We start from the raw sequence: 20,853 nt of genomic DNA on the forward strand, positions 1-20,853 counted from the left end.
GGCCATTGGATAGAACTTCACCAGAAACTTTTGCGCAAGATCTTCCCAAGTAATGATGGACCCAGCTAGTAAAGAATGTAACCAGTCCTTAGCTTTATCCCTCAGAGAGAATGGGAAAAGTCTTAGCTTGATAGCCTCATCAGTAACACCATTATATTTGAAAGTACTGCAGATCTCGACAAAATTCCTGATATGCATGTTGGGATCTTCAGTCGCAGCACCTCCGAAAGAAACAGAATTCTGCACCATCTGAATAGTGCCCGACTTGATTTCAAAATTATTGGCCTCAATAGCCGGATGAATGATGCTTGACTGAATGTCATCAATTTTAGGCTGAGAAAAGTCCATAAGAGCTGGATCTGCTGGAACTATACGATCACCCATGATTACCGGTTCTTTCTTTTCACTCTCTTTATCCGAATTTTCAAAATCTAACTTCTCCGGAATGTCAAAAAGTGAATCTGTCTCCTCAGCCGTATCTAGAGTCCTCTTGTGAGTGCGAGAACATGTTTGCATAAACGCTCGCTAGAGTACTTGAAACACAACCGGAAACAATAAGTAACAAGTCTTAATCAATGAGTCCTAATGACCACTGATGGCAAGTACATAAACTAAACAAATTAACACCGAGTCCCCGATAGCGGCGCCAATAACTTGTTAGGCACAAAGCATGCGCTAATAATTCATGTAAGTATACGCATTCGCAAGTAATATAGAATGATTTCTAGTTCGTTCCCACAGAGACTCTGACTAATTATATTTAATTAACACTTACTCACCAATGTATGATTACTTCTCAATGTCAAGACAATAACACTTAAGGTTGATTAACTAATTATTAACTACGAGAATTAAACACTTAAATTAACATTTAAATTCACAATATTAAACACACATGAGATCATAACTTCATTACTACTTCATTCAATAGTTATTGTTATTACCCTTAGCATGTAACGGTGATGATATTAATCGAACAACACGAAACTGATAAAAGCCAACTTTCGTTGCACAAGTACCATTCTACCAAGCATCCACAATTAAGATAGAAGTTGAATAGGCATCAATTATGTTGAGACCCTATATGTCTACAGAATTTGACAACATAACGATTTAAGCACAAGTTATTCATTATGATTACACAGGGCAAGTAAAATGGTTAGAGTTAGCCACTAATCATGCATACAATATATGAACCTATGCTAGCATGGAAAGTTCAAAATCTCAAGATTCACTGTCGCTTCACAAGAGATTAACATGCTATCTTATATGTTCACGACGCACATAAGACGAATAAGCACAACCTATGCTAGATATCATACAATCATCACATACCAAGGTATTAAATAATTAACTAAAGAAATCCATAGTAAATCCGCTATGACCTCATGATCACGATTAGCCCATGATAGAACTCATCGTCACCATGGGTTCATATGAAAACATGATAATAACACAACGATATAAACTAATAAAAATACTTAATAAAATCAGAGTACGTCACAAGAGTATTAAGGTTCAAAGTAAGAAAACTAGCATCCACTGTTACAACGAATAAAAGAATCACAAGATAATGTATGCTTCCTCTTCTTCGTTGTTGTGTGCTAAAACGGTCTTCTTAATCTTCTCTCCTTGCTCCTTGCTTGTCACTTGTTGTTGTGAAACGTCTCCCAAGATTGCTTATATAAGAGTCCACAAGAGACAGCGCCGTCAAAACCCCAATAGAAGTCAAATTAGAAAATCCAGATTCTAAAATTACGACCCCAGGCGGCCGCCTCCATTCCCACGCGGGCGCCTGCTCTCTAGGCGGTCGCCTGCAAGCTCCAGGCGGGCGCCTGCACAGTTTCTGGAAAATTCCACTTCTTCTCTTCTGATTTTGCTGATTTCTTCGCATAACTCCCCGCAACTGATTCCAAGTACTTCCCTAGGCTTATTATGATGAAATCTCCCTAATTACGAAAGTTATACCCTGAAATGCAAAAATACCAGAAAAATGCATCAAATATACAAAAATACTTGATTTTAAGACATCAATTCAAGCCATTATAGGACGTTCTAAGTGGTATAAAATGCCACTTATCAGGAACCCACATTGGTGATGAGTTCGATTATGAGCTAATCGTTATCGTGGGGTTTTAGCGGATTTATTTATGGATTTCTTTAGTTAAATTGTTGATGCCTTAGTGTGTGGTGATTGTATGATATCCTAGTTATGGTTGTGCGTATTCGTCTTGTGAGCATCGCGAACTTATAATATAGTGTGTTAATTCTTAATGAAGCGAAAGTGAATTTAAGGATTTAGAACTTGCCATGCTAGCATAGGTTCATATATTGTCATGCATGATTCGTAGGTAATTTTAACCATCTTACTTGCCCTATGTAATCAAGATAGATAACTTGTGCTTAAACCGTTATGTTGTCAAATTCTATAGACATATAGGGTCTCAATATAATTGGTGTCTATTCAGCTTCTATCTCTTTTGTGGATGTCTAGTAGAATGGTACTCGTGTAACGAAAGTTGGCGTTTATCAGTTTGGTGTTGTCTGATTAGTGTCATCACCATTGCATGCTAAGGTTGAGAATAATAAGGCTATTGAATGAAGTATTTAATGAAGTTATAATCCCATGTCTTTCATATATATTAACTCAGTCTATCTTATTCTCGTAGTTATAATAGTTAGCGCAATTCTTAGTTATAAATATTCTCAATTTGTTATCGTCTTAGCATTGAATAATAACCATACATTGTTGCTTAGGTGCGTAATTTAGATAGTTAACCAATATAGTCTCTGTGGGATCGAATCTGATTTATATCTTATACTACTTGTGAACTCGTATACTTGCGTGTATTATTAGCGCGTGTTTAGCGACTAACATTGGTGACAGCAATCGAGCATTAAAAAGGCATGCTAGAGAGGCAAGATATCAACCTCTCACCAGTCTAAGCAGTTTGAAGGACATTCCAACAAAGTTATTCAAGGGCGAGTCTATTGATATCACCTTTAGAGGAATGGAATCAAGATGGGTGCATCATCCTCATAATGATGCATTGGTGATAAACATACATATCGGGTCGATGAATGTCCATCAAGTTTTCTTTGACAATGGAAGTTCCACAAATATCCTCTACTATAGTATGTACAAGAAGTTGGGATTTACGGATTATGATATGCATTATGAAGATGCACATGTCTACAGGTTTACTGGAGAAGCAGACAGAGTCATGAGGTCATTCAAGTTGCTTGTTACACTGGGAGAAGGAACACTTTCTGCCACTCAGATGATATAATTCAAGATGTTGGATCAGGATTCTATGCGTAATGTACTAGTAGGAAGACCTTAATTGAGGGTTTTTAGAGTAATAAATTCCCTACACCTAATGGGGTGGGTAGTATGCGAGGTTCGCAATATTACTCACGTGATTATTATCACAATTCTGTTAAATAATTTCTTACAACAAGGTACGAAGGAAGAAGCCTCCCCAAGAAAGACGCAACAAGCACGCAATCCCAATCAAGTGGTGAAATTTATGCCAACTAATTTGTTGAATATCAAAAAGAGAGGAGTACTCATGTGGTAAGTCCTCCAATTTTGATGTTGGAAAATGGTCCAAGAATTAGCGATGTTGTGGATGTAGCGGTAGAATGCAAGGGAGATGTTATGCAGCGAGAATTTAATGAAGACTAGCTTGAAGGGAGGAGTGAATCATTCCAAGTTCTGAATAACCCTCATGAGGTTGATGCTCCCCTAAGGGAGGATGCACCCTCAAAAAGTGAGATGTTAAAAACGCATAACTTGTGAGAGGTCGATGCTACCCCAATAGAGGACGCGCCCTCCATGAGTGTAATGTCTGAAACTTTGTCTTGTCCGAAGGTAGACGCTCCAATGTCCGAGGACATGCCCTCAAGGTAAACAATGGATATAGAAGATCTTCAGGATTTTGATTTTGATTTTGATCTAGATCCAAGAATTTTTATGCTTATGGAGAAAATGGGGACGACTGAAAATACGATATAAATTCTAGTAGGCAAAGATGACCAGAGCAAGTTCTTAAAAATTCGATCTCAGCTGAACCATGAGATGAGGGAGAGGCTCACTCAATTTTTGTTAAAGAATCTTGATGGCTTCGCATGGAGTCATAAAGATATGGTTGGAATTGATCTGAGGGTAATACGCCATCGTTGAACATATTTCTCAATCAGACGAGCATACAACAAAAATGTCATCCCGTAAGTGGGGAAAAAGCTATTTGTTTGAAAGAAGAAGTGGATTGGTTTCTAGATGTTGGGTTAATCAAAGAGTCTTTTTTATCCTGACTGGATTGAAAATCCATTATTTGTGAAGATACCAAATGGAAAGTGGGGAACTTATGTGGATTTTACAGATCTGAACAAGGCTTCTCTAAAGGATAGCTTTCCACTTCCGCGGATTAATCAATAGGTTGATGCAACGGCTGAGAATACAGAGTTTCATGGATGCATACTTTGGCTACAACCAAATCCCCATGTATGGACCAGATCAGGAGCACACATCTTTCATCACTGACATGGGATTGTATTGCTACATTGGAATATCGTTTGGCATGGTCAATGAAGGGGCAACCTATCAGTGATTGGTAAACATGATGTTCAAGAACCATATTTGGTAAACCATGGAAGTTTATGTAAATGATATATTGGTTAAATCCAAGAAAGTGTGTGATCAGGTAAAACACCCAAGGGAGATGTCTAACATCTTGAGGAGGTATATATAAAGTTGAACTTGCAGAAATGTATGTTCAGTATGGAATCATGATAATTAATTGGATTCATTATTAATTAGAGGAGAATCAAGGCTAATCTCGCAAAGATCAAAGCTCTGCTCGACATGAAATCTCCCACGGATGTAAAATAAGTGCAAAGTTTGACTGGAAGAATTGCTGCATTGAATCGCTTTGTGTCCAAATCATCTAACAAATGCAAAGAATTCTTTAAAGCAATCAAAGGTGTGAGGAAAGAATTTGTATAGACACCAGAGTGCGAGGAATATTTTAAGAAGATCAATGAACATTTGAGAAATCCTATCATGTTATCAAATCCAGTGGATGGAGAAACTTTGATTTTGTACTTGACAATTTCTGAATATTCAGTCAGTGTTATATTGGTAAGAGAGGAATATGGGAATCATTCACCAGTGTATTATGTGAGTAAGAGGTTTCCTGATGCTGAGACTCACTACACAAGTATGGAGAAGTTGGTTTATGCACTGATCCTTGGAGCATGGAAGTTGAACCCATATTTCCAAAGGCATTAGATTGAAGTTCGCATTGCGTATCCCTTGCGACAAGTCCTTCACAAACTTGAGCCGTCGAGAAGGATTTTGAAGTGGGTTGTGGAGTTGGGGCAATTTGATTTGAAATATATTCCGCGCACAACAATCAAAGGGCAAGGCCTACCAGATTTTTTCTTGGAATTTGATTTTAAGATTAATGACAAAACCATGATATCTTTACATCCACCTTGTCCAGAAGGCGATATTGGCCCGTTACAGGATAAAGAACTTCCATACCCTTGGTGGACTTTACATGTAGATGGTGTAGTGAATAATGAAGGGGTAGGTGCATGTATAGTACTTGTATCTCCAGAAGTACAACATCTATAAGTGATATTCACGTCAAGTTCTATGCTACAAACAATGATGCTGAGTATGAGGCTTTGATCAATGACTTAAAAATTGCCCTGGAAATGGGTGTTGTTAATTTGGTCATCAAAAGTTATTCAAAATTGGTAGTTAACCAAGTCAATGGGGGGTTCCAAGCTCGAGAACCCTGAACGAAATTATACACTAGATGCCAAATTTTGGTAATGGGTTATTTCGGTCAGGAATGGGTCAATTAGAATCAAGTTGGGACAAAAAATTGAAGGATTAGGTTTTAGGTCACAAAATATGAGGGGAGGACGTGCCCTAGTGGTAGGACGTGGCCTCAAGGGGTAAAATGCTAGATATGGGTCATTTGAGTGTTTGATTATAATTCAAGAAGAAGTGTGTGCATTCCATAGGGTGAGGGCGTGCCCTAGCCTAGGGAGATACATGGTTTGGCTTATGTGAATAATTGGGCTTATCCTCATCTAGGGAAAGACAAACAAGGACAAGTTTAGGGCAAGGCAAGCATACGAAAGCTTAAAATAATAGAAACATGAAGAAAGGAATGGATATTATTTTCACTAACGTATTTATTGTAGGTACTATTTGAAGAATTCCCTCCTTGAGTCGGTCAAGGAGGGGGTGTCCGTGAAAAACTTGAAGGCCTCCAGGGGTATGTCTAATGATTGAAAATGCCCTCTTGTATTAAACGGGGATCCTCGTTCTTGGTGTGTACTTTGGGAGCTCTGTTCTTTTATTCAACAGGAGTCCTCGTTGGAGAACTTTGGAGTCATCCTGCAGCTTGCACCCAAAAGCTTGGGATCACCTTTAATCTGGTGGGTTATCCTTATTCGGGGGACCGGGATGTGTCTGCATTTGGGGTGAACCATGATATACCTATGTCCGTAATCAAGTAAAATAGCTGGTAGCGGAGTGTTATCCTTGCGTACGAAGATGCACTATTCATGAAGTCCTATGATTATGAACAAGCCTTAGTCTTTGTGGTTGGGCTTCATAGTTGGACATTCTTAAACCTAGTAGAAGACGATTTCCAGTTGGTTTCCTACTGGGCCTCGGGTTGAGAAGTGTAAGCCCAATTAGATTTCTTATTTCCCAATAATTACACCTGGATTGATCCCCCATATAATGGGTACTTAAGCACATTGAAAGGGGTTGGAAGTTGAGAGCTAAAATCGGCCACAAGTAACCCCAATCAATCTCAGCCACCATTTAACACGCAAACACCACACACCACTTACTTTTTCGGTGAACTACCATCATAGATCTTATTTCTAACGTAGAAGCTCAAATTTTATTATTACTAGATTCCGCCGTAAACATAGGTCTATAAGGAGGAGAGATCCATATGAAGGAGGAAATTGGGAGATATCTCACAAGAGGGGAATTGAATACAAAGAAAACTCACATCACCTGATAGTAAATTTGGGGGATAAGAAAAATATGCAAGTACTATAAGCATTTATAGAGAAATAAAGAGAAACATAATAGGGGTTTAAATACCAAAAGAGACCGGAGCACAACCGGAAGCTGTTGGGTAGAATTTCAATTAGGACCAAAGGAGCCAAATAAGGGAAGCAGAAATACTGAAGTTGTTGAAATATAGTAAATACATATGCTTGGATAGTCGGGAAAATAAATTCAATATTTCTTTTCATATGATTTTGTTGGAGATTACAGTTTGAAAGTTTACATATTAATTGAACATTTTGTTACAAGAAACATTGATCTAATATCATATGCTTGCAATAATTCTATTCTAAAATTTTGGTTATTTCTATTTGTAAATTAAGTTTGAGTTATTTTGGTTATTGAGCATCATATGCTTGGGTTTTAAAGGTGGGAGTCACTATCAGGCTGATCGCCTGTAGTGAAAATTTGGAGAATGTTCGACTCAATATACTTAATTCAAAATATTGCTTTTGTTAGGTATTGTTCTTGTTAAGAAGAATGTTTTTCGGGGAAATTTCATTAAGTTTCTCAGTGATAAATTCAATTATAATCATCGAGGGGTTTATTTTAAGTTTTTTATTTTAGAAAAAACTTTGGTAGTTATATATTCTTTTGACATTATTATTGTACTTGTTGAGCATTAATTTCTCACTCTTGCAAATGATTTGAAGTTACCAGTCAGGTAGAAAGCAACATCATGTTCGAGTAAAAGATAGAGAGAAATGAAAAGAGGTGTGGCAAGTTTATCAGTGATGTGATAAGATCATATTTTCTTATATAACAAATAGTTTTTTATTTCTTAGCGAGAGTTATGAACTTGTCTGGCGATGTAATGAAAAGGGGCTTGTATATATGACCAGTGTTGTAATATTTTAACTATGTCCGCTATTATATTAAATTAATAAAAAGAATGAGGTGACTGTAACAACAACCTAGCTCTAAGATAGTTGAAGATATGGGAATGTGATAATATTATTATAAGCAAAACTCCCTTTAATTTGTTGATTGATCATTGATCGGTTGTTTTGTACAATAAATCACAACAGTTAAATCTTGAAATAAAAAGCTTTTGAATGTGATACTAATAGAATATTCCGTATTTTAATAATCCAAATCACTCCTAAAAATTAGGGGTTCAAATCCTCTCAACTTTATATTATTATAAAATAATTATGTTATTTATTTTAAAAACTATTGTCAGAAGTTTATGGTTCAAGTCCCGACACTAAATAATTTAATTATAGTTAGACTATATATTATCCATTTTCAAGATATAATGAAATGACCATAGTTCAAAATATAAATATGTTACATTATATTTCATAATTTAAAAAGATTACATATTAAAAAAATGAATAATAATAAAATAAATAAAATTGAAAACTATTTGTGCCTTTATGCTAGCCAGTCTAATCTAGGTGAGGGTTATTGGACAGTTGTCAAGAATATTCTTAAGTACTTAGAGCAAGTCCAATGGTGAGCTATATCTTATGCTATATCTATATTATAGCTCAAAATCAAAAAAATTCAACTCCAATGGTGTGCTAAACTTGGTGCTAAAATAGCATATTGCTATAGTTGGTGTTATATTTAGCACAAACTATAGCAATAGCTATAATTGCCACCTCATCAAAAAGTAAAAAAGTGGAGGAAAATGAATAAAAAATAGATTTATATCTCAACCTATTCAAGTACATGAATGCACATATATTCATTCAACATCCAGTTTTCTTTACAATACATTAATGATTTTTTACATAAAATTAAAAACATACAATGTTTATTACAAAAATTTAAAACGATGCAGCTTTACCAGAAAATTAAAAAAATACATTTAATTTAATCAAAACACCAACCATCCACATTTATGCCTCACACCCACCTTTGTTATTGCATTCAACGTCCAACAAATTATTTTGTAGACTATTTGATAAACACCTCTATAAATATATATATGCAAGACTGATCAGCTAGAACCAAAACACCAACAATGTCCTCTCAGTCTTCTGCAAGAGGAAAATCATTCACACCGGAACAAGATGAAGCAAGACTGATCCAATTATTGGTAGCTCACAGCCAAAGAGTCAATTCTGGAGCAGAATTCTACAAGAATATAAAGCGAAAACAAATGACGAGAGTCGGTCCGAAATAAGCATCAGATCTCGTTGGCAAATTATCCAAAAATGTTGTAACAAGTTCCGTGGGTGTTTAAAAAGTGTTGAAAGTTTAAATCTAAGTGGAATCACACGCCAAAATGAGGTAATTAATTTAATATACATTATACTCTTTAACTTTAAATCATATGCTCACTAATATAATTTTGCTTGATCATTCCTAGTATGAAATGGCAAAATAATCATATTATGAAGATACATGAAAGTATTTTACTGGAATGGATGGTTGTTGGACCATATTAGAACAATCAATCAAGTGGCAGGATGTGACTCCCAAGAGAGCAATAGTTCCCGAAGATGTTCCGGTATTCTACCAGTCTACAGATACTGATATGAGTCCTAAAAGTGGAGGCAGTGCTAGTGTGTCATCGCCAAGAAAAAGACCTATTGGAACAAAACTAGCAAAATCTAAAAAGGCAAAGGATCAAGTTCAAGAAGATAACAAAGCAAGACACATTAATCTACTTGAGACACTCAACAAAACTATGGATGAAAACCAAGCTAGAAGGATTGAATTGGAAGAAAGGATAATTGTCTCGCTGTAACGACAAACAACGTGTGAGGAAAAGGAGACCGAGAGAAGAGATGCAGAGATGGAGGAACGAATTATGAGCATGGATTTGTCGACAATAAATGATCCGGAAATGAAGGCTTATTATCAGCATAGACGTTCTGCAATTTTAGCAAAATGGAACACCATGAACTCTACAACTTATTTTACTAATTTATCAGATTTCTAGGTATCTAGTGTGTTTTCAATTCATTTCCTATGGCCAGTTTTTATGCAGCAGCTTGTAGGCCTTAATATTTACTACTCAGACAATTTCGAAATCAAAACTATTGAATTGTATTTACTAGACATCTACTTAAATCAAATATGATTTTTCAGCAGCTTGTATTCAATTCATGTGCATATCTCCACACAACACATGTAATTTCATTACCTAAATTTTTCCCTGGAGTGCTCTGAGCTCAACACAACGCATGGTTTTATATCTCACAGTCACAATAAAAGATAAAAAATAGCACAGATAGAAAACATGAATTGCATTATTTTATCAAACTTATGCTGATACTAATTCAACCTAACTTAAGTTATTATTCTTCACTTAAACGCACCCACAAATGTTCAATAAGATCATAACGAAGCTGATGATAAGTCTCAGTAGACCTTATCTTCTTATTACGAGCAAGAAATTCAGAGAATGTTGATGTCCGTTCTCGTGAGAGTTGAGGTGACGTGTCACGAAGTAATTCAATGGTTTCATCATCTTCTTGCTCACGTTGATATTCAATGATCATATTATGTAAAATAATACAAGTAGTCATGATGTAATACATATCTTCTTGATCCCAGAAACGAGATGGACCTTTCACAATTGCGAACCGTGCTTGTAATACACCGAAAGCTCTTTCAACGTCTTTGCGGTATGCCTCCTGCATTCTTGCAAAATGAGCCTTCTTCCTGTCATTTGGTGCTCTTATTCTTTGCACTATAGTCGCCCATTTCGGATAGATTCCATCAGCAAGGTAGTACCCCATGCCATATTCTCTTCCATTGATAACGAAGCGCGCAGAAGGGGCAACACCAGCTCGGAGTTCATTAAACAAATCAGATTGATCAAGAACATTAATATTATTAAAGGAACCAGGCATCCCAAAGAAGGCATACCAAATCCATAAATCTTCAGAGGCAACTGCCTCAAGTATAAATGTAGGTTTCTCAACGTGTCCGGTGTACATACCATGATAAGCTACTGGACATTTGTCCCATTCCCAGTGCATAAATCCAAACTACCGAGCATCCCAGGAAACCCACGATTCTCTGCCACATGCAAGAGCCTTGCAATATCTGTTGTGTTTGGAGTTCTCAAGTATTCTGAGCTGAAAATCTCCACAACCCCTCTACAAAACTTCTTGAGGGATTCAATAGCAGTACTTTTTCCGTTTCTAACATACTCATCAATGCTATCAGCAGGTGTCCCGTATGCAAGCATCCTTAGCGATGCAGTCATTTTTTGAATGCCTGATAAACTAATTGCACCAGTAGCATCACATTTTTGGACAAAATAATTATCATGTTGCTGCAACTCACTTAAAATCCTCTCGAAGAGTGGTTTTGCCATCCGGAATCGCTGTCGAAATATTTTATCATTGAAAACAGAATTTGTGCAGAAATAATCTCGTATTATTCTTTCATTGGTAGCTACTTGATCACGCTGGATGAAAGTTCTTCCATTTGTAGAACCAGCATGGCCTCCTTGTTGGTGATTACTTGTTTGTAGTTTTTGATAGCTGATAATCAACATCATTTGGATCATGGCCTTTTCATCTTCATCTGAAGAATCTCCATCAAAATTACCTCTCTGTATCCTTTTCTTTAAGCTGCTCATATTTTGTTTTTCTAAAAGATAGATTCAATATGATATGTCGAGTGAAAGACATATAATAAAGAGTATACTAGTAAATATATTGAATGTAGGTGGTTGAATTTATGTTTAAAATAATAGGGTAGTTGAGAGTTGGTTAAATTTGGCACAAGATATAGCACCAACCATTGGAGATGTGATATTATTTTAGCACCAAAAACCATTGGACTTGATCTTAAAAAGGGCTAAAGATTCATTCTTGGTGTATGGGGGAGATGAGAAGCTAGTTATAAAGGGTTACGTTGATGCTAGCTTCCATACAGACAGAGATGATTCAGTATCTCAGTCAGGTTTTGTGTTTTGCCTTAATGGAGGCGCTGTAAGCTGAAAAAGTTCAAAGAAAGAGACAGTAGCTGATTCTACAATGTAAGCTGAGTATATTGCTTCCAGTGAAGCAGCCAAAGAGGCTGTTTGGATGCGGAAATTCATAACAAGGCTTGGTATGGTTCCATCGATCGCATATCCATTTGATCTCTATTACGATAACAATGAAGCCATTACAGGCTAAAGAACCAAGGTTCCATTCCAGAGCAAAACATATACTTAGGAGATATCACCTTCTTCGAGAGATTAATGAGAGATGAGATATACATATATGTAAAGTGCATATTGATAATAATATTGTTGACTAAGGCTTTGTCGTAGCAAAAGCACGACGATCATACTAGTTTCTTGGGTATTATATACACGAGTGATCGGCTCTAGTGCAAGTGGGAGATTGTTAGCGTTTGTGCCCTAGAGACAACATTATTATGTTTTATTTATGACATTTGGATTATTAATGTCTGTAATCTATCGATTATTCTTTTTTTTTTATAATTTATTATGTCTTATTTGTGATATAAATATTAGATTAATAAATGTATTTGGAATATGATATGCATCCTATATCTATAAGTACGTGACTTAGAAATGAGATTATGAGAATAGTATCTGTTATTCCCAGTGGACTAACAATGAGATTTACAGAAGGGGGGTTGAATGTAAATCTCAAAACTTTTTCAAGTTTTGAGCAGTTTCTAAGGCTAAGTGTTTGAGTGATCAAATGTGTGTGAATTGCTTGAAGCTGATGCAGACAGATATATATTCAAACACAAATGTAATGAACACAAAGAACTTAAAAAAAAACTTTTCTGGTGGATTTGTTGTTCCACCAGAGATGTGTTATTTCAGAAAATCTGTGATTCAAAGAATTAAATCACAGCTGCTTCCTAGTACAAACTAGATGATTTTCTCTTTTGATATTTCTAAACAGCTCAAGGAAAATTCATATCTAATTACTAGTTGCTACTTGGTTTATATATCACCAAGTTTACAAGTGAAGACAAACTGTAAAATACAATTGAAAAGATTCTTCACATGTTTCTTCTTCATTTCTCTATCCAATGCAATCTAGAGTAATCTGTAAATCTTTGAATACTTCCTTGTTTGCATCAGAATGGAAATGCTGCATTTTCTTGATTCCTCCTAGAGGCTTCCACATTCCAGTATGTCTCTGTCAATCCATGTGCCTCTGTCAGCTTGTGAGTTGTCACTATCAACTGCTAATGAACTAAGCATCCGTTGAAGCTTTCATCCGTTGATGCTTTCATCCGTTGATGCCTTATCCGTTGAAGCTTTATCCGTTGATGCATTATCAGTTGAAGTCTTTATCCGTTGAAGCACTTATCCGTTGATGGATATTATCCGTTGAAGCATTTATCCGTTGATGGATATTATCCATTGAAGCATTGTTTCTTATCCGTTGAAGGTCTTCAATATCCGTTGACACTTCTTCACTTATACAAAATTACAAGGCATGAAATATTTACAATTAGCCCTCCTATTTGTACATCCATTAGTAGTCAACATGACTGATTATTTCCTAACAACATCTAAGAATTACAGCTTGATACCAGAGAGTGAAATGTGCTACAATACTAAACTTATTGCTAAGTAAAGCTACTCCTTCAACGGATAGCCAAGATGGTCTTATCCGTTGAGGTTACAAATACTAGATTTCTATTTAAGTGTTTTGCTTAACTTATCATCAAACTAATACACATATTCCTAACAATCTCCCCCTATTTATGTCTACTAGAACTGTAGGCATAAATTTGGGTTTAGCTTGATGATAACAAAACACTTAACAAATATATAAACTGTAACAAAGTAGAAATTCAAAAGTGCTATAAAAATGTATATGCTGAGATGGAATTGAAGAATTACATTGTTTCCAAGGGTGCTCCTTTAGCCTGAGCAAATTACTTTCTTTTCCTTTGATCCCTGGTTTTCTTTCCTAGCCTCCTGTCATTCTCCTCTATTTGAAGTTAAAGTTGTCTGTAGAATTCAGCTTCATCTTCTTCGTTGATATCTAACTTAGATTGCATATCCTTGAGAGTTTCATTACTGGCAATCTTTAGCTGATCTTCAATTCTGAAAAATCTTCTGACTCCTTTATTGTCTTTGAACTCCATTAACCAATGAGGTGATTTGTGAATTGTAATTCCTCTTTCTTGAATGAGTAAAGTTCTAGGCAAGGCATTTGGCTCCCTCCAAGTTTTCCTTATGTTGGCAATCTTGTTGAGAATCTCAGTCTTGGCAGTCCTGGTAAAGCCAGAATCCTTCTGTATGGCTGAGTAGACTCTAATCAAGGTAGAGTAGCCTTCATTCAGAATTCTGTGAAGAGGCCATGTTCTTTCCCCAGCTCCTTTGTATTTGAACACTAGTCTCTCAGGTAGCTGTCTGTAGGCAGCTATTCCCCTTACATCCTCCAGCTCATCTAGATAGAGTTCAATGTTTGAAAATTATTTTATGTCACAGATGTGAACATAATCATCTTTAGAGGTTTGAGGTTTAGGCTTAGGCTTCTGTGTGAATTTGATTGAGGCTTTAGAGGGTGTTGATTTGATTCTTCTTTTCTACTTCTTTGATGGTGGAGAAGAGGTTAGGAAGGTGGGCAATTTGATGGTGTCCCAATCAATTGGTTCCTCCTTGGGAATGATTGTTTCACCATGAATATTCATGAAGGGGTCAGGTACAATTGGTTCAGGAATAGAGGGTAGTGGTTTGGATATTGATTGGGTTTCTTCAGTCTTATCTACCTTCTTTCTCTTTGCATTGACCTTCTTTCTTTTCCCTTTCTGCCATTCTTCCTTACTTCTTTCCTCCATCTCAGTACCAACCATGTCCCCCATAGCTTCATCTTCACCTTTGTCTTCAATTTCTTTTTGTTCCTCAGCCTGACTTGACTTTAGCTGTTTTTCAAGCCTTGCTTGTGCTCTTTTGTCAGCCTTTGGCTGTTTGGCTTCTTCCTTCAACCTTTTAGTTTCTTCCCTCTTGGCTATTGAGAATTTGGGATGTCCTTGCATCACACATATGCTATTTCCCTCTCTGAAGATAATAGCCATGTTTCTCCTTACAGCCTCATCCATGGTCTCTTTGAGATATGCAATACTTCTACCTAAAAGCTTGTCCTCATCAGCTTTTGGAAGAGGAAAATCCACCTCTTTTAGAGGATTCTTTGTAGAGTCCTTATTGGATCTGTTGTTGGGCTTGAGAACCATAGGTTGCAGATCTTTGGAAGAAGTTTCTCCTTCCTTATGCCTCCCTACTGGCTTGAGTTCCATAATAATTGATTCCACTTTTATGCTATGCTTCACAGATTGTGATTGAGAAGTTGTAGAACCAAATATTAGTTGCATCTTTTCATCAATCTTCTTCCTTTGCTCTTTGACTTGCAATTCAGCTGCTGCTATCTGGATTAGATCAATTCCATCTAGCTTTCCTTTGACTTGAATAGTTGGAGAAGTTGTGATGACAGGAACTAGCACTTGAGAGATCTGAACTGTTGTAGATGGCTCTCCTTCCCCTTCCCTTTTATTCTCCCCCTTTTTGTTATCATCAAGGGTAGGGGTCAAGCCTTGTGCTTGTGCCAGCTGCATGAGTAGATTTGTTTGAGTTTGTTGATTCTGAAGAATGGTGACCATAGAGTCTTCAATGATTTGAACCCTATCTTCCAATCTGGCCAGCCTCTTGTCAGCATTAGATGCTTTCCTCAGTCTCCCCAACAAATCTTGCATAGTACCATAGGGTATAAGTGAATCCAATTTCTCAGCATTGTAGGATTTCAGATCAACAATGTCCAGCTTGAGCTCATCCACACTTAGATTTTACTGGTAATGCTGCAACTGCAAGAGATGCAGAGAGTCCAGATGAGCTTGAAGAATTGCCTTGGTACCAGCATCCTGAGTCTCCTGAAGGGCCTGCTGAATTGTCATGACTTGTCTGACCAAAGTGACACCAAACTCTCCTGGTGTTGATGGTTTTGCCCATGCCCATGCAGGAAGATCAGGAACAGAACTTGGGCCTGCTACTCCCCCTAAGTTCATGCTCTCATTCAAAAAATTAGAGTCATCATCATTAGAATTTACTCCAAATTCTTCAGATGGCTCACCAGCTTGAGAAGGCAGCCTGTTGATAGCAGCTTTGTCTTTGAGAAGAGATTCTGAAGTATGTACAATGTGTAGTGTATGTTCTGCCTCCACATTGCCCTGTGCAGCCAATAATTGATAGGCTGAAACAGGGTGAGTAAAAGTGTCAGCATCCAAGGAAATGTTATCAATGACAGCTTTGTAATGTTGCTGAAATTGTCTTTCCTTATCTGCATCATCCACTTTTATTAACTCACTAGCAATGGCTGGATCCACCCTTATAGCTTATGTACCTGCCTTTCTCTCAATTTCTCTCTGTTCTTGCATCAGGGGCTCCCCCTGGCTCACACACAACCTCACACCCTCACCTTCACCTTCTAAGGTGGCACTCCTCTCACTCACTTTTGCCATGCTGGAAGAAATAGCATGCATTTGGTGACTCTCAACCTCTCCTTTTGCCTGGGAGCAACCCAGCCTCTCACTCAAAAGATCACTCCCTTCCCTCAAACCTAAAAGTGATTGTACAGTTGCCAGGTCCTCTACAGTTGGAATTGTTTCTGTTAAGTGTGTAGAGACCATCAACGGATAGGGAGTATCCGTTGAAGTAGAAACTGATGGTATCAACGGATAACTGCTGTTAAGCTTATCCGTTGAAGAACAACCACTTGTCAACGGATGAGAGATATCCGTTGAGGAAGGAAAAGATGTAGATATAGAAAGTGACATAATTGTTGAATCTGTGTGGATTGATTTTAAGTGAGGTAACACAGATTCTTCAACTACATCTGAAAGAATTGGCTGATGATCTAACAAATCATCTAAAAGATGATGATCATCAGGTTTTGAGTGGGGCTCCTCCCTGAGTTTTAATGAGAGAGATTCAGGAATTGATGTTAATATCATATCCTCATCCAGAGAGGGTGTTGGAGAGTTTGATGAATGGTGTGTTTCTATATTGAGAGAATGGGGCTGTGATTCCATATTTGCTGGAATCACATCAAGCTGAATTTGAAAAGGCACAGATAATGGTGGATGTATCTGTGCTGTGTGTGTCCCTTGTGTGGAAACTAGGGTTTTGGCCTTCTTCTTCCTTGAAAAGGCTTTAAATGGTGAATGTGTGGCTTCAGTGTCCCTCCCTCTTTTGTTCGGTGTCCCTGGTTGGGGACTATTTTCAATAGTTACATCCTTTTGGGAGGATGCAACTAGGGATGTGCTGGACTCCTTTTGAACCACCACAGTCTTTTGAGAGACTGTGGCTTGGCTGGTTTGGGTACCACTCACCTCTCCCACCTTATCCTGGGGGGATTTTTGATGTTCACCCCTCCCCTCACCACTCACACCCTGTTCACTCCCTTCAGGGTTTATGGTAGTTGTTACAACTGTTGTCTTTTGAGAAACAACAAAGGTAGGTTGCTTTGACTTGACTTTGGAAACTTTAGATTTGGGGGCTTTGGTAGGAGCCTGTTTGGACAAAGACACAGGCTCCATAGCCACACTAGAAGACAAAGAAACAGTGGGGTTGGAAGTAGTAGGAGTTATAGAAGTATTTACCTCACTTACCTGTGGTGCATTCATGATTGGCAAGTATACCAATGGCACCTGGCTGTTGAGGTTCATTCTCAAAAGGTCTGCAAGGACCCTTTTCTCTTGTGCCCAGCATTTGAGTTTATAATTCTCATTGGATATAACCAAACCTTCAGCAACATGGTTAGCCAATAACATAAAGAATCTAGCATAGTAGATGTTATGTGGTCTATTAGCTTTGTTACCTAATCTGGAACCTAATTCTAGCATAACACAGTTGCTAAAATTAAAGTACCTATCAGAAACTAGCATATAGAGCATATTAACAAGAGATGAAGTGATAGCATCAAAATCGCTAATCTTCCCAGAGAAAACCTTAATAAAGGCATCTCCAAGAAAACTCCATTCTTTTCTAAGGCCTTTCCTTCTAATACTACCTAAACTAGCAGAATCAAAAGCATAGCCTATGGAATCTAGCATAGCAGAGACATCTTTATCAGTGTGTGGTGTCATGGCATTATTCTCAGGCAACTTAAAGCAAGATTGTAAATCATCACAATTAATGCAATAGTCCTTATCTTTGAGAGAGAAGGCAATAGTCATATCTGTGGAGTTGAACTCTGCAGTTTTCCAAATCTCCTCAATCACCTCACAGTAGATGGTTGGGGCTTCCAGCATTGCATAGCTTAGTTTGCAATTTTTGATGAAGTCCATCATCTTGTGATAATCAGAATGGGCTTCATTCTTTTCAAACAAGGCTATGAAATTATTCTTTTCATAAACAAATCCTGTTTGAGACATAATTTTGACTACTGGTGCCATTGTTGTGAGTAGAGGTTGCAGAGAAAAACTTGAAAATTTAGAGAGAAAGTGAATAAGAATTGCAAGAAAGCGTAAAGTGAGAATAAGAGTTCAATTGGGCTATTATACTTTCTTGAATTAAAACATAAATAAAATGATTAAATGATACTTTTAAGTAAGTTACAGCCGTTCAAGAACAAAGAAAACTGTAGAAATTCTGAAAACTACCTTAAATACAATTACATACAACACTGTATATTTGTATCAACGGATGAGTAAAAGAATCAACGGCTGTGACTCACTTATAGTAACTGACGTGACACTTCAACGGATAAGGGAAATAGTTATCCGTTGATGAACAACGCCATTTTATCCGTTGAAGGATAAAATTACCAAAAATGTATTTGTCTTTCAACGGATAATGAATATCCGTTGATAGAACAATTTTGGCTTTCAACGGATAGAGAATATCCGTTGATAGGATAAGTCTTAATTAAAGCCAACTTTGTTTTTGCAGCAAATTTCATTTCAGACTTCAAGACAGATTATATAGATGACATAGATTATGAATAATTAAGCATACCTAACTCACTTACTAATCTTGTGAATGTTGATTCATCAAGTGGCTTGGTAAATATGTCTGCAATCTGCTTTTCACTTGGAACAAAATGAAGTTCCACTGTACCTTTCATCACATGTTCCCTAATGAAGTGGTACTTGATATCAATGTGCTTGGTTCTTGAGTGCTGCACTGGATTTTCAGTAATGGCAATGGCACTTGTGTTGTCACAGAATATTGGAATTTTGTCAACAGTCAGACCATAGTCAAATAGTTGATTCCTCATCCATAGTATCTGTGCACAGCAACTACCAGCAGCAATGTACTCAGCTTCAGCTGTTGATGTGGAAACAGAATTCTGCTTCTTGCTGAACCATGATACAAGCTTGTTCCCTAGAAATTGATAGGTGCCTGTTGTGCTTTTCCTGTCTATTTTGCAACCTGCATAATCTGCATCTGAGTAGCCAATTAGATCAAAACCAGACTCTCTAGGGTACCAAATTCCTAGATTTGGAGTCCCCTTGAGATATCTGAAAATTCTTTTAATAGCCACTAAGTGAGATTCTTTAGGGTCAGCTTGAAATCTAGCACAGAGACATGTAGAAAACATTATATCAGGTCTACTAGCAGTTAAATATAAAAGTGAGCCAACCATGCCTCTATAACTTATAATATCCACAGACTTTTCAGCCTTGTTTAATTCAAGCTTAGTGGCAGTGGCCATGGGAGTTTTTGCAGGTGAACAATCCATTAAGTCAAACTTCTTTAAAAGATCATAAATATATTTAGTTTGACTAATGAAAATTCCACCACTAACTTGTTTAACTTGTAAACCAAGAAAGTAAGTCAGCTCTCCCATCATGCTCATTTCATATTTACTTTGCATTAATTTAGCAAACTTTTTACAAAGCTTATCATCTGTAGATCCAAATATAATAACATCTACATAAATTTGTACAAGTATCTTAGAGCCATTAACATTTCCAAAGAAGAGAGTTTTGTCAACAGTACCTCTTGTGAAATGATTATCTAGAAGGAACTTTGACAAAGTCTCATACCAGGCTCTAGGTGCTTGCTTTAGTCCATAGAGTGCTTTCAACAGATAATACACATGGTCTGGAAAATTTTGATCTTTAAAACCTGGAGGTTGGCTTACATAAACTTCTTCCTCCAATTCCCCATTTAGAAATGCACTCTTAACATCCATCTGATAGACTTTGAAATTGGCATTAGCTGCATAGGCCAGAAAGATTCTGATGGCTTCAAGTCTGGCAACTGGAGCAAATGTCTCATCAAAATCTATTCCCTCTTGTTGAGAATAACCTTTAGCAACCAATCTGGCTTTATTCCTTATGACAATGCCATTTTCATCCATCTTGTTTCTGAATACCCATTTTGTGTCAATAGAACTCTTGTTCTTTGGCTTGGGTACCAGCTTCCATACTTTGTTCCTCTCAAATTGGTTTAGCTCCTCTTGCATTGCTAAAATCCAATCTGGATCCAATAGAGCTACTTCCACTCTCTTAGGTTCCTCCTGTGATAGAAAGCTACTATACAGACATTCATCTTGAGTAGCCCTTCTAGTTTGTACTTTTGATGTAGCATCACCAATGATCAGTTCAAAAGGGTGATTCTTGGTCCATTTCCTTTGAGGTGGTAGATTAGCCCTAGATGAGGTTGCCTCAGTATTGTCATGATGTGAGATAGAATGTTGATTTATTGAAACTCCCCCTGAGTTGCTGATCCTTTGAAAGGAATTGGGAGCTCTATCAACTGATGAAGTGAATTGATTATCCGTTGACAGACTGTGATCAACGGATGCTTCATTATGAACTTCAACGGATGATGCACTTTGTCTTTC

General features: G+C 37.2%; 2 protein-coding genes across 2 annotated transcripts; both read right to left on the minus strand.

The window, feature by feature from the left end:
• Window positions 1–10,365: 10,365 nt before the first annotated feature.
• LOC141660034 (uncharacterized) lies at window positions 10,366–11,010 on the minus strand. Its single transcript, XM_074466992.1, has one exon. It carries the CDS (start codon window positions 11,008–11,010, stop codon window positions 10,366–10,368), a length of 645 nt encoding a protein of 214 aa, XP_074323093.1.
• An 11-nt stretch (window positions 11,011–11,021) lies between these two features.
• LOC141660035 (uncharacterized) lies at window positions 11,022–11,660 on the minus strand. Its single transcript, XM_074466993.1, has one exon. It carries the CDS (start codon window positions 11,658–11,660, stop codon window positions 11,022–11,024), a length of 639 nt encoding a protein of 212 aa, XP_074323094.1.
• Window positions 11,661–20,853: the final 9,193 nt, after the last annotated feature.

This window comes from Apium graveolens, chromosome 5 (assembly GCF_009905375.1).
Source record: "Apium graveolens cultivar Ventura chromosome 5, ASM990537v1, whole genome shotgun sequence".
Taxonomy (NCBI): domain Eukaryota; kingdom Viridiplantae; phylum Streptophyta; class Magnoliopsida; order Apiales; family Apiaceae; genus Apium; species Apium graveolens.

Bases quoted from the DNA above. Each gene is read 5' to 3' on its own strand.
- LOC141660035 (XM_074466993.1), bottom strand. From the start codon at position 11,660: ATGAGCAGCTTAAAGAAAAGGATACAGAGAGGTAATTTTGATGGAGAT.
- LOC141660034 (XM_074466992.1), bottom strand. From the start codon at position 11,010: ATGTACACCGGACACGTTGAGAAACCTACATTTATACTTGAGGCAGTT.